The 14,689-nt window shown below is 39.7% G+C and overlaps 1 protein-coding gene across 5 annotated transcripts in view; it reads right to left on the bottom strand.

Annotated features, from left to right (window-relative positions):
* Nucleotides 1-2,335: 2,335 nt before the first annotated feature.
* The window catches only part of tox2 (TOX high mobility group box family member 2), a 105,028-nt gene continuing 92,674 nt past the window's right edge, over nt 2,336-14,689 (bottom strand). For 3 of the 5 annotated variants that reach the window (XM_080301598.1, XM_080301596.1, XM_080301597.1), the window contains exons 6-10: nt 14,255-14,498; nt 8,789-8,869; nt 5,280-5,690; nt 5,049-5,197; nt 2,336-4,374 (exon numbers count right to left, since the gene is read on the bottom strand). In XM_080301598.1, the coding sequence (XP_080157724.1) occupies nt 4,332-4,374; nt 5,049-5,197; nt 5,280-5,690; nt 8,789-8,869; nt 14,255-14,498 (928 nt within the window). In that variant the 3' untranslated portion in view covers nt 2,336-4,331. The remainder of the gene's footprint in view (nt 4,375-5,048; nt 5,198-5,279; nt 5,691-8,788; nt 8,870-14,254; nt 14,499-14,689) is intronic. The other 2 variants (XM_026166865.2, XM_026166869.2) reach the window with 1 other exon arrangement.

The following is a 14,689-nucleotide window of genomic DNA, read 5'->3' as shown; positions in this document are numbered from 1 at the left end:
GTGAGAAACTCTTCCTCACCTGATGTATCACAATGAGTCTGAGGGGAATTTTAAATTTTTAAAAAAATGAACTCCTCATTATTGAACAGATATATGCAACCCGTTGAAACATTTGTTTGTAATATTGCAAAAAAGAAAGAAAGACAGGAAACGGATAAAATTCGGTCACCACAAGACCTACCGAAGGGTTGCTAAAACTGACATAGCATATATGCTGGATTACGTAAATGTCTACAGGCGTGAAACCGCAAGTATGCTTTGTGCCTCACCTTTCTGATATATGTTGTAGCCCCATGTTTGCTTTAGTGTTTTGTGCAACAGCATGAAGCTGATACTTAGGTGAACCAACTCAAAAAGAGCTATCTATACACGTTTGTTTTGGGGGTGTTTTTGGCAAATTTTTAGTGTTTGATTACTTAGAAAAAGCACTTTAGCTCTTTTTTTGTAAAGAAAAGCAGAATAATTAGAAGATTTCATGTTAAATTGTTATTCGCGAATTATGCAGGAAATCTTCTGTTTTGTAGATTAACCAACACATTTTGTGCAGTACAGTCAGCATAAAAAAGAAACCTTAACTGATTCTCAACACAAAGCGAAACTCATTTCTTGTTAAAACCACCCACATTTCCTGCTGTTTGTTTCTCTTACCGCAGCACCAAAGTTGCAACTGAAACATTTTGTCTATATGCTGCAGTGGCTGGTCTCTGAGGGTTGGTGTGTTTGGAGTTCAGTTGCATGTAAGCGTTTCGTTTAACCATAGTACTGACCTTCTCACCTGCATCAAGCTAAACTCAAAGGACAGAGGGAAGCCAGTATCATGGAATCAGCTTCACCCCTCCCCCTCATTTAAAGTACACTGGTAATGAGCAAATATAGAAGAATTTTAAACCTAACAGGGGAAATTTACAAGTGTGTTGGTGATGAAAATTTTCCATCGCTGGCTATTCTCAACTTGCAGTCCAGGCTTTTTTGTAATATAAATAAAGAAAACAAAAGTTAATGCATGTACGGTGTGTTTCTAGCACTAAAAAACACTGGGTTATTTGGATCATAAAATATTTGAGGACACTGCACACATCTGTCCATATTGTCTGTCTTTGCATTTTTGCATGCAAAGATACTTTTGTGGTAGTTTTAACCTTTTGGACGACACATTAAAGATAAACTTTTAAAAGTTTCTCATCACCGTCTACTAGATGGATACCACACTGACCCCGTCTTTGTCATCCTGCCTGCTGTTACTCATATCATCCATTTAGTTGCAGCAGTGGTCTTTTCAAATCAATGGAAACCAACAAGACTGCTGCACTCACCTCTTCTCAATGGCATCCTCCACCATAAATTGTTGCCTTTCATTCTCTGTTGGCCTCATGACTTTGACTTTGGGATGAGGGATGGGATTAAAGGAGCTGATGGAAGTGTCAAATTGATATGGTCTTCTAGAAGTATTTACTACGGTATTACTTCAGACAGTGATTGCAAGCACAGACTGAATTCACAGTAGAGCAGAAACAGCCTATTGTTACCACACCACTTTTGTATGCACAAATATACCTACAGCTAGAGAGGCAACACCCAAACATAAAAAAGAAGAAACACGCTTCCATAAGAAGATATTCATACGAGCACAAGACTGCATGCACACAAAAGGCACAGAGGCAAGTCTGTGTGTCTTCACCCAAAACCTCTTTTATCTGACACTACATTAAGAATGTATGACTGTGATTTTCATATAATGTGTGTCATATCACAAAGTGGCAGGTTTTCCAATTGTCCAATAATGATCTATTTGCCAATTCAATACTACTGAAGAAGAGACGGCAGGCAGACATAACATGAATAAAACATTGAATGAAGGGATCATGACAGTTCCATTTCAATCTTTCTTCCCCTCTCTCATAAAGTCTCTAAGAAGACTTGTGTGCAATCAGCACTTGGACGGTTGCCTGAGTTTGTATGCACATTGCATTCCTCTGTTCTCTTTATCTCACACTAGACGCCTACGATGCACTACTTTCACAAGCAAACGTCTTCTCGCATCTGCTCTCTTGTTTGTTAAAATAGTTTACTGGCAATATCAATGCTGGCTGGTGCACACTGTATCCATGGTTAATTAGTTGATGCCATTGGAGCCCTGAGTTGAATGTAAATTTAGGATACAAATATGTGACCTTCCTTGGTGCAAATGCAGTGTACAGTACAGAAAGTTGGGGGTGTTTGTGATTTTTTTAAAATAACTATTACCACGTCTTCACAAAAGGTGTGATCATCTAATTAGAGAAGGAACAAAACAAAAAGAGAGACATTAAGTCCGCAGGGAAAAGAGCAGGCGTGATCACTTTTAAACTTTTTAGTCTTTATTATGCAGGTTTGAAATAAAAGAAGCATTGTGACACAAACCGATGCTGCTGGCAAGAAAAGAAAAGAGCAGCACCCAAAATGTAAAAAATAAAGAAATAATCATTGTTGTGGTCATCATCATTAAGTTTATCAAACCAAAGAAAAGAAACAATAAAATAAGAATAAAAATATACCTCCATCATAAGAAGCAAAGGTGATCTACTTTATTTTATAAATAAGAACCTGTCAAATGGCTGATGGGCAACTAGCAGAAAACAATATGCTGATAACCATTTAAAATATTTATCATTACTGGCTTTACAAATAAAATAACTACAATTGGCAGGGTTTTTTTGTACACAACTTAAAAAGTTATAGTTTTGCAGCAACTAAAACTGAAATGATGCTACACTTAAAGAGATAAAAATGAGATGTCTTGTCAGCAAAATGCATTTCTGTTAATCACACAAAAGTTTAAAAAAAGATGAGATCAACACAACCAAACACCAACTGGAAAGTTATAAAAGTCACCGTAATGTGGCTGTGATGGCTCCATTCACATATTTCATTACTTCACTTCTCATTGTAGAAGGACACAAAACTGACATTATGGTCAGACAACATAACAGAAGGGTGGGGCAGGCATTTTGAGGCAATTTTTTTTCACCTGCAACATTACATCTCATTTTATTTCACAGCGCTTCTTTCTCTTTTTCTATCTCTTTGCTCTCTGTCTCTCACCTGGCTCTTTCCATTTAATGATCTGCAGGACACATATTGTGTATTCAGTTTTAGATTGAACTTTATTGGAAAAAAAACACACCAGTGAGCACAGATTTAATGCAAGAATGAGAGTGTGAAATACTCCTCTGAAATCCAGCTGCACAAGGCTGTTAAAATTCACGAGAAAGACTCGACGCCCGAACGCTGAGACACTCCTGCACACATGTGTCCGTGCATGTACGCACATACATACTCAGCCGCACACGTCATGAATGTGGTACATTCTAACGTCCAGGCATGCATGTGCCCACAAACCCACCCCCCCACACACACACACACACGCACACGCGCACACACGCACACACAATGACTTACAGGTAATATTAAAGAAGAAACAAATCTATCTGGACTTCCAATTCCCAATTTGATCCCATAAAAGTGATATTTACAATCACACTGTGACAGCTCATAGACCTCAACAGGTCTTTAATATTAAAAAAGATTCTTTTTGTTTTGTTTCTCTTCCCCACCCAGACTTTTGTATTAATTTGCAGGCCCTTAAGCAAAGCTACGATAACATCAAGGCCTGCTAGAACCTACTAAATGTTAATATTTCTCTATAGAACAGGGCCCATCGCTTACTGGCAAAAAAAGAGGAACGGCTTTGCAAGCCAGAAATAAATAAAACAGCATCAATAACAACAAAGAAAGGAAAAAAACAAATGGAAAATAAAGCGATTAAAGGAAAGGAGTATTTTTCTTTCTTCTCGTTCTAATTAAAGCTGGATGGGGTCCCTGAGGGGACTTTATGGTGACACACGAGAGAAGTGCTCTGCAGCCCGGCCTGTATCAGAGAGGGGGCAGAGACACACAACTCAGAAGGTGGGAGAGGGTCGGGTGGGTAGGGCGTGGGGGGAGGCTTTATAAGTGCTTGGCAAATTTCAACAGCAAGAGGACTGCTAATACATTAAGTGGTACAGACAGTAGTCATCAAACTCTGTTCACAAGTTCTAGAAACTGAGAAAAATAAAAATTACACTGACAAAAAAAGGTGGTGACGTGTGTGATTGTGTGTGTGAAGCGGCATGTGTGTGTTTGCATGTGCGTGTGTGCGTTTGTATGTCAAGTGTACACTGCATGTAAGTGTGCACGTCAGAAGAAGAAGAAGAAGAAGAATGGGAGGGTTGGGGGAGGAGTGGGGGAGTGGAATAGGGGATGAGAGTAGACTCCTCTGTGTCGTTTTTGTCGACAGAGTATCATCTTCAGTTTCAGGTGAGGTAGAGTGGCTTGTCCCTGCCTATCATGTTGCCACTGGAAAAAAACAAATAAACAGAAAAACGGAAAATCAAAAACAAAGGCACAGTTTAGATTATGAGTCACACTCTACAACTCTACAAAATAGAAAGGAAGAGGGAAATCAGAGGTGCATTTTTCCTTGATTGCATGATCGTTCTCTGGTGGTGATCATTTAATTTTTCTTAGTTTGTTTCTCAAAACAAACCCTCTTAATGAAATAAAAATTGCACTGTAATTGAGCATGAACAGCACTATTGACTTACGATATCTTCCAGTGCTGCAGGGCTGCGCAGTTTGCCAAATCATTTAGTATAATAAGAGTGAAAACTTGTGTATGGAACTTGTTTTTTTTCTCTTCTTTTTACTGCTGTCTGACAAACACATGACAAGCTCTATTATCTCACCATTACCTCTACAGCTGTCACCCCCGTCTCAATGGAACAGAGCTGACAATTTTCAACACTTACTTTGCAAAAGCAGTGGAAGAGACATCTGCTGCCATAGCTATAACTATACTATAACTTATTTCTGCAGGAATTCTGGTCTAAGGGCAAATGCAACCTAAATTATGAGGTAAATATGGTGTCAAATTCCATTCTTTAATTGAGGCTTTTTACCATTAAATGTAATTAGTTTGTCTGTGTTCCACATTTATTTAACACAATATGATGTGAAGAATTCCCACTGACCTGCAGTGGTTGCCACACTCCCGATTGCAGTATTCATTGTCCCAATCATGGGTCTGAGCCACTCCAGGGCCTGGACCAGGGCCAGGAGCTCCTGGAGACTGGGAACCCCCAATGCTCTTCTGGTACTCTGACTGGAGGTGGGAAAAACCCTATAGGGAGTACATTAAAATTAGGCACACATCTTAAATTATAATCTCCTAGCAGCAGACGTGTCTTAGTTTGTCACTATACCTGCTGCCCTGGAGGTGGGGAGTGAAGAGAGGCCTGAAGCCCCATCTGGTGAGAGATGATTGACTGGGACTGGACCTGCTGCATGCGGATAGGCTGGTTGAGGAGTGAGCTCTGGTGCAGGGAGAGCTGCTGGTGGGGGTGAAGTGGTGGGCTGATCTGGAAGGAGGAAGGGGGAGAGGCACTAATGCTGGGCAGCATCTGCGATTGGCTGAGTGTCTGCGACAGAGTGTGGCGAGGGGCGTGTCCTGCATAGCTCTGCAGGTCAGTAAGTGGGAAGGCCCCAGGCCCCAGGTATGGCGATGTCGGCTGGGGAGGAGGTGGCACACTGTACAGCGGCGGGTTGCCTGGCATCATATGTGGAGAAGCCTGACTTGTCTGGGCACTTTTTGTCTCCACGGGGTCATTATATGTCTTAAAGAGAGAGAAAATCAAGAACAATAGTTACACTCCATGTAACAATGTGTTAACTCTTATGGCTTATTGCAGTACAACATAGAACCCAGTATATATTCCTGGGGAAGACACTGAGCCTCGAGTTTACCAGTAATAAGCAAAATGCACAAGCTGTATATTGCAAATGACACCCCTACTATTTCCATAGGAATAAAGACAGTAAGTGCTACACTTGATTAATCATCATCAGCAAGTCTATAAAAGATGTATAAAAGCACTGTACAGTGAGAAAGATTATTCACACTATTCAAGACAGCTGCCAGTCATCCCAGAAGTGGACATCCCATCAAATATACCCCAAGGTCAAACCATGCAATGCAAGAGATACTTCTCAGAGTCTACAGGCTTCAGCGTGCTAAATGTTCAAGTTTATGGCAGTCTAATTAGAACAAGACTAAACAAGTATGGCTGGTATGGAAGGGTTTCCAGGAGAAAGTACTTTCTCTCTAATAAGAACATGGCTGCAATGCTTAGGTTTGCAAAGTTGCACCTGAACAAACCACAACTTCTGGAACAATGTCCTTGGGACAGACAAGACCAAAGCAGAGATGTTTGGTTTTCAAAACCCAAAAACAGCCGATCAGAAACACACCTCACACCAACTGTCAAGCACAGTGGTGTAGGGGTGATGGTTTTGGTTTGTTTTGCAGCCACAGGACCTGGGCACCTTGCAGTCAGTGAGCTAGCTATTCTAGAGTCAGATGTGAGGCCATCTGCCTGACAGCTAAAGCTTGGCCAAAACTGTCATGCAACAGGACAATGATCCCAAGCAAAGCAGCAACCTCAACCTCAACCTGATTGAAATGTTTGTAAGCACCGTAAGAGAACTGTGCATAAACAAAACCCCACAAAACATCAATAAAATGACGGTTGTAAAAAATAATGGGCTGAATTCTTTCCTTAACAATGTGACAGACTGATTAATACTTACAGAAAATGATAACATTCAAGTTATTTCTGCTAAAGGTGGTTTTAGAAGCTACTGAATCATGGGGCATACTTAGTTATTCACACTTTTCCAATTTAGCTTAGTGTTTGTTTCATAAACAATGCCATGGTGTCATATGTCATGTATTGCTGCTCATCTGAGGTTGTATAAATATTTTTAGAGCCTCCTAAGTCACAAACTGTTTTAGTATATCTAATGCGTAAAGAGTCTACCGTCCTCTTCACATGGCTGTACCGTTTAAAAAACACAGAGTACTCAAATTTTAAAGCATTCATTATTATGTTAAGCTATCTTTGCTTATTCAACCTATAGTTCCCACCCATTCTTCATTCTTTCTGTTTTTAATGTATTAAATCACCCAGCCCCGCCCACCTCCACTGCACTCACATGCAGTACACACACATCTGCTCTGCAGACTGTTCTGTCTCCCTTTTTTTTCGTGGAGGAAAGTGTATGTCTATCTATGAAATGCATCCAGTATTTCTCATTAACTGTCGGACTGGTTGGAGTTATATGTGGTGGTTTGCTACTTTTTTATGGCTTCCATCCATCCAACTGAATCCCTGAAATAATCAATGGAACGGGAATGAATGGATGGATAAAGAAGAGAGACAGCCACATTCGCAGGGTCAAGTGGAAAATGAAATGCTAAAAAAAATGAAGTGAGGGGAGAGGAAAAGAGTGAGATAATAGATTTGATCTGTGTCAACTTGAGACTTGCAGACATTTAAAGTTGTGTATTGCAGCAGAAGGATTTACAATAAACAATATTTAAGTTGAAAGATGGTTTGCAAATACTGAAACGAATACAATATTTAATATAAAGTGCACCTTTTTAAAATGTAAACTTTTTAAATTTTCAGTGTGGAGTTTTTTGGATTGAAACAAACATGAGAGAAATGACATGGCATATAGTGGGTAGCTATGAAACTTTAGTTTGTCTTTTCTCCTCACAAACAAACTAACATGAGTCACAAAACAAAAAGGCAACAGGTGCACGCTTAAGAAGTGAATCTTTCAAATGAAGCTCCAATTACCTCCAATTCCACCCACCCCGATTCACTCTGAAAAGACCCCTTCATTGGTAATTTAAAGAAAGAGAGTCGTGGTGAATCATGAGATTCAGCTCTGCATTCAGATTGGCTGATCCTGAATGAGTGAAGGAGGGTCTGCAGGCTTATTTTAGTCAGTCAGATTTTTGACTGGCAATCTACCAGCATATAGTATCAATCAAGCCCCTGTATAGGAGCAATGACATGAATGTCTAATTGCAGCAAAGACAAGAGATGAGAATAGTCTTTTTAGCTGAAAGTATGCCACAGTGAAGAGGCTGATGAATTAACTATTCATGCCTTAATCAAGGTGCTTGTTTTCGGCCCATGAGCATGAGAGGAAGTGAGGCGCTGTGCTTAGTGGAGACAGGAGGAGGGAGGGAAAAGAGGAGGGGCTCGGTATATGCTAATGCAATTTAGAGTTGTATTTAAAAAAAACACAATGCAGAAAGGGAGAAATGAAATGCTGAACACCTAAAGACTGATATCCCTGTACCATCACAACTGTAGTACAGACAAACCAATGAGGAGTAGTCTAGCAGCTTTTTTAAGAAAATAATTAGGAATTGTTTTGTTTTTTACACAAGCATTGATAGAAATATGTTAATGTGCTGAGCTAAACTGTAGTAACCTGCATCAAAGAGAGAGCGGTAGTTGTGCGCAAACCTCAGGCAACACATTAGTGGCGCATCAGGGAGGACAGAAACACCAAGAGGATAGCAAATGACAGGTAATGTCCACTTCTACTTTTGCACATGCACAGCGATGAGCGTACACACGCACGCAAACACACACGCATGTACTATTACTTTCCATTTCTCCCCAGCTTCCAAATCGGGTGTGTTTGAGGCCTAATTTTCACTGTTCTCCTGTGAGCACACACACAGGCTCCTTCTCTCTCTTACACATACACACACATATATATGCACAAACATAGCTCAGTGCAGCTTGTGGACCCTTTCCATGGAACAAAAGTGAAAGGAATTCTGTCTAATTTATCATCCCTTATATCGCCGCTGACCCATGTATATCAAAGACGTGACCCCTGCTGTTACCTTGGAAACCAGACTGGCTCTGTAGGCGGCCAGGGCTTTCAGGTACTCCTTCTTAGCAGCCTCTGTTTTCCTCTTGTAGCTCTGCAGGAACAAACACAACAACAACAACGATTGATTACAAGGTGATGTGAAAGGCTAAAATGACCCTGTGGTCCACACTGACTGATGTGAATGAGATTTTGGGAGTCATGGTGTGATTGCGTGACCCGGCGGTGTACTCCTTGATGAAAAGCATATCAAATGCATTCACTTCCCAGTTATCAGGTCAGGGAGATTTGACCATCTGCATGATGTTTGCGTATCTGAAAGTAGTTCTTTTTCTTCAGAATATCCAGAATGAAATGTGCATAAAGCTTGTGCACAATAGCGTGAAAATAGTTTGAAATTCTGCTGAGTTAAATGAGGAGCGAGATGCTGTTTGTCATTTTGTGTACTGCTTTTCTGTCTCTTCCTCTATTAAGGCTGTTGCTCATCTCTTAATCAGAGCTGATGTCCCAGCAAATCATTCAGACGAGGGGGAAAAAAAATAAATAAAAGAATTCAAAACAGCATTAGCAAAGGAGCAATCTCAAGCCTTCTGAATGAACCTCAAATGATGCGTTAAGACAGGGAATTCGAATTAATGTCATCACATGTCACTCACAGGCTCTTTATGGCTGCCAGTGCCTTTGTGATGCAGGAAAAGCAAGTTGCAAAAAGTCCATCCTTAAATCGATAAGGAAGACTCAGATCTCAGCTCATCTCGGGAACGTTTTCATATAAAGGAGAATGTACGTTTGTGCGTGAGTAAATGCATCGGGTAATTACTGATCCTCAGCGAGGAGACTGTCTGTGGCTCTGTGCACGGGGTCATTTCCTTCAAAGAGGTGGGGTACGATAACCATTAAGCATTCATGCCTTGCCAAATGCGCATAGGCTGGCAGCCGCTAACACGTACAGTCGATAAACAAACAGACATACACAAAGAACAGCAAACAAACCGGGATGACGGCGGATACAATCTCATGCTCAAACAGCTGATGTTTATCCACTCATTCATCCTTATTTACAATATCATAATTGTTTTCCTTCTGTGATAGACACTTTGGAACAAGAATGGATGAATTAAGCACTCATCCAGACTTTAAAAATAAAAACAAGCAAAAAAAATCAATCAAATTAATAATGATGCCCATGAGGAAATTCATTGAAAAAATAAAAAATAAAAAAATAAAAATGGGCTTACCCATCACCTCTTATAGACTGACAGACCCACGGTTGCTTCTTTAATAACCCAAACTACTCCCAGCAGCTTTAATTTCAAATTAATTTAACACAGCTAATGATTTGCGCAACGACGGATACTTTTAAATAAATTACCATGCCTAAGGATGTCTAATTATTCCAAAGTGGGCGGATTCATTAGCAATTGAAGCCGTCAAAGGCTGCAGGTCAGTATGAATAAAAAATAACAAAGCTGCAAGGAGAGAGCATATGCCTCTATCGTAATCCTGACACAGAGGTGTCCCGGCTGAATTAGCCCCTAATTGTACCTTAATGAAATGTTCTTGTTTGATAACCAGTTAATTACAGGAGACAATAACTCTGCACCCTGCTGACACTGAAGAGAGTGATTACTCTACGACTGAAAGACCCGACGATTGGTAAGAGGAGAAGTAGGAGGAGAGGAAGCAAACGGGAAGCAAAATGGAGGAGAAATAGGCAGAGGCACATTAAAACCAAAGCAAAAAAAGCACAACAGTGTTTGAATACTAGACAAAGATGCAGAAAATGGACTAAAATAGTTGAATATTGCATGACAGATTTTTAAACTTAACACAGAGAAGGAGTTTATTATCTAAACATGCCATCTTTTCAAACTCACAGTGTTCTTTTCTTTCCTCCCTTTCTCCCTGGTACAAATCTACAGACTCAATTAAATAATACTAAGGTTTCTCCTCCCTCCTCCCCAAATCCATTATCACTGTTCCTCCCCATTGCAGTAAAAACTGAAAATTGATCTTAATCTTAAATAACAAAAACAAGAAAAGTGTTCTTTTGTGTTTCTAGGGCAGCTTTAACATGTAGTCACCTTGAGGGATAGCACAGCCCAAATAATGCATTCATCTTGCACTATAAAGCAAAGGCCTTTGGGAATTAAAAAGCGCTGTATAGTGTGCAAACTATGAAAACAGCTTAATAAAAAAAGAAAATATGAACATAAACATGAATTTAAAAACAAAAAACAAGACTTTGTTCTGCCAAACCTAAGGGCGGCACTGGAGAATACACAACAACACAAGCAAAGTGGGAAAAATGCACACTGAAGCGTAACAAAAAGAATCACAGAAGGAACATAAATCACAACAATGAAACTTTTGATCGTTTCTTCAATAAACTACAGCAATAAAAAACGCTGCCTTCAGTGCACTTATGTGAATTTTGCTGCACTGTGTGTTTGACGAGCGCTATAGGTAATTGGAAACAGGGGCTGTGATCTAGTTAAAACAAAGCTGTGTGTAGGGGAAGGGTTGTGTTTACATTCTGGAGGTCCTGCATGGCTCCAGAGGGTCTGACTGTGACATGAGAGAGCACACCTCGTGGGTCCGGAAGAGACAGCCAGGACATGACAGCCAACAATTAAGTAAGTACATGTCTTGGATTTTTTAGGCCTTTTGACACTTTGTACAAGCAAACATTTGACTCTCTTTAATAAAATCTCTACAGATACTGTAAATGCAGGATTCAAACCTTTCATTTCTACTTTTTAAGTCATTACTTATAGTTTGCCTTTAACTTTTGGATAGAAGGCGTCCCATTATCTTCAAACAGTCCTGGATATGATGCACAATTCTATTTTTTTCATTAGCAAATACTGCAGGCTGCCCAGTCCCTGAGGCAGCAAGCTAGCTCTCAGACTAAGCTAGAGGTGTAGCAGTTGTAATAATTTTCTTCTCCTGTAACACTGTGTTTGGCTTCCACCGAGCATATCAACTGGTCATTTCTCTAGAACACATTTTTGTCTTTACCTTTTTGCTCACTCATTAACTCTAGTTTTGCTTTAATGTTTGTTTTAGGACAGCAGGACTCAAAATGCGCATTCTTCTGGTCTCCTTGGATGCAAAAATGCATTTTGACCGTAGATTCTGTAATGAAATTTGAGGGTTCTTGGACGTGTTTGGCATCAAACAGTTTTTGGAGAAAGTGGCAGTTGTTTGTAATCTACCCTAGTTGAAGACAACCGTCCCTGCAGTGAAATTACTTATTTCAAATAATTTGGAGACCAATTTAAATCAGTTTGAAGGAGCTCTTTAGCTCTTGGTATTATGGCATCCTGTAAAAACAGAAAACCCAAAAACAGGACATTGGCATAAAATCTAGTTTATTCCTCAGAAGGTACAATACATGTAGGGGTTCACTTACTTTTGTATGTGACCAGTGTGTTTTTTATTTATTCAAATAACGAAAATGACTACCAAGCTCAAATTTATGTCACATTTATTCATTTTTTTTCAAAGGGGATCAAATGTTACCGAAAATGTTTAGGATACGAGCGCATTGTGAATGCATTTTACTATTATATTACCAACCAGCAGATGTGAATGCAGTACGCTATAATGTCCTTTCATGAATTTATTTCATTATGAAAGACCAGGACAGAAATTTTAATGACTTTAATGAGGATTAATGTGCACTAGCTGAATTGGTTGTACTCTGTAAATACACGGTTATCAAGTTTATCCATTTGCTGGCCTGGAATAAATGACAGTGCTAGTCAGTGAGAATAATTAGAGCACTCACTGTGTTATTGCCCAGACAGGCTACTATATTTTATTCCATAATGACATCATTACCTCAAGTTAATTATGTGTCTTGCGAGGTGACATGTTTGATTAAACACATGAATGCACAAACAAATCAAAAAATTAACTGTGAAATGGCATGCTAAATGGCTGGATTTTAATGATGGAATTGCCATATTATTAGTTTTGTCTGTGCTCCCAGGTAGAGCTGTGAAGGACAAATGCATAAAGCATGAGATGAAGACAGACATACAGAGACAGAAAGAAAGAGAGTTGCATCTGCAGTGCAAAATCTAAGGTGAATAAGAAACCGGGACACGAGGGGTTAAGCAGCACAAACAATAACATTTCAGGAGAAGATGTCCTTGAGGCAAAACCAAGGACAAGGCAATTGCTAATCTTGTATTCCCAGCATGATCAAATCACCAGGCAACAGATATAAATAAAAGGACAGGAAATGAGGAATTCACATTCAAGGGTGTCAGCAGCGAAATGAAGATTCATGGTGAAGAGCCCTGGTGAAGGCGGCAAAAATTAACTGCAAATAAAAGGGACAGACGGCCTCCAAAGTCCAGCGTATGAAGTAGGTTTGGTGGGAGAAAAACACACATGCTAGATAGGGTCTGGTAGATGGTGGCTGGGGCTGGGGGGAATGGGCTGCACTTTGTCATGGAGACAGGTGCTTTTATTTGACACCCAATAGGCTGCGCCCTGACTGGATATTCTAAAAATATGAGTCTGCGCATGATCATCAGACTGTCTCGTTTTTCATTCATTTCACACCATCATTTGTTACCACAAACACACAGACAAAAAAAAAAACCTTTGACTTTGCCTGTTGGACTGGAATGTGGAAAATGAAATAGAGAAAATGTGCTGGACAGGAAACCTCTAAACTGCAGTACGTGTTAATGCAGTTTCATATGCACAGGTTGGGTTATAATAAAATCCAATTGACCATTCAGTTCAGGTAAATATAGCTGCACTGCTGGTGGTTAAAATCTTTACAAGTCCGAGTGCAAGAAAATTCACTTTATAAAATAAAAGCATAAAATTTTTTATTTGCTTCACTCTCATGCAAGCTGCAATCACTCAGAGTGGCAGGTAGTTCTTTAATTTTAGAATCAGAATTACAAGTTTTTACTGATGCATTATTCAACTTTCAAAAAAACGGGTTGCTCATTATAATGGCGAAGCCAAGGAAAATTATCACCAGCTAAATAAAACTCAGTATGTCCATCAACAATTGTTGGAACCCAAAAGCAGATCTAGAAGGTGAGTGAATACTGAACTTGTAATTGTTAGGTAGGCAGACGCAAGCTGCTCAATGTGTAAATAGGCATCTGTTTTTCTTTGTTATGCTTTTTCTTTTTTCACAATTTTACCACGCTGGCATCATCCTAAAAGGTGATAGTAATGCATCCCAGCTTATTTCTTTTTCTCTCTTTTGTCTTTAAATGCTTTTCATTTGCAAGCTACATTTTTATGCTCCTTCTCCTACTTAAATGATATTAACCTCTTGCCATCGGGTAGTCACAACTGCCGCAAGGTCAAAACTGTTTCAGTTTTTATGGAGTGAATTTATAACTTTTGCGAGGTATTTTTTTTAGATGTTTGATAAACAACAAAAAAAGCTCTTTCCAGAACTCATAGTGTATATACATGAATATTAAACGAAGCCTACCTGTTTTTGCTCCTCTCCCAGACCATCCCACATGGAGGCTACTATTTTGGATACGTCTCCAAAAGTGGCATTGGGATTCTGTCCTTTAATGGCTGCCTGAGTGTCTCTGAAGAACAAGGCGTAGGCCGACACAGGCTTTGTAGGCTCGTTTGGATCCTTCTTCTTCTTCTTTTTTTGGGGTTTGGGCTTGGGCTTCATCATCTCCGAAGACGGTCGCTTCTCACCCGTGATCTGGAAGACCATCAGTGGCACAAAACAAAAAAACAAAACAGCTTATTGACACTGAAAGTGAGTCTACTAATTCGACTCGGAATGAATAATTGCATTGCTGATGAATGCTTATAGCGCTGTGCCCAGGTGAAACATGTAAGCTTCATTAAATCCTTAATTTCTTTTCTGTGTTCAATACCCAGTGTTTGGATATTGCAGCAATGA

The sequence above is a fragment of the Astatotilapia calliptera genome, chromosome 5 (genome assembly GCF_964374335.1).
Source record: "Astatotilapia calliptera chromosome 5, fAstCal68.1, whole genome shotgun sequence".
Lineage (NCBI taxonomy): Eukaryota > Metazoa > Chordata > Actinopteri > Cichliformes > Cichlidae > Astatotilapia > Astatotilapia calliptera.
Note: the sequence above shows the minus strand (reverse complement) of the source record. Positions and strands in the feature narration are given on the sequence as shown.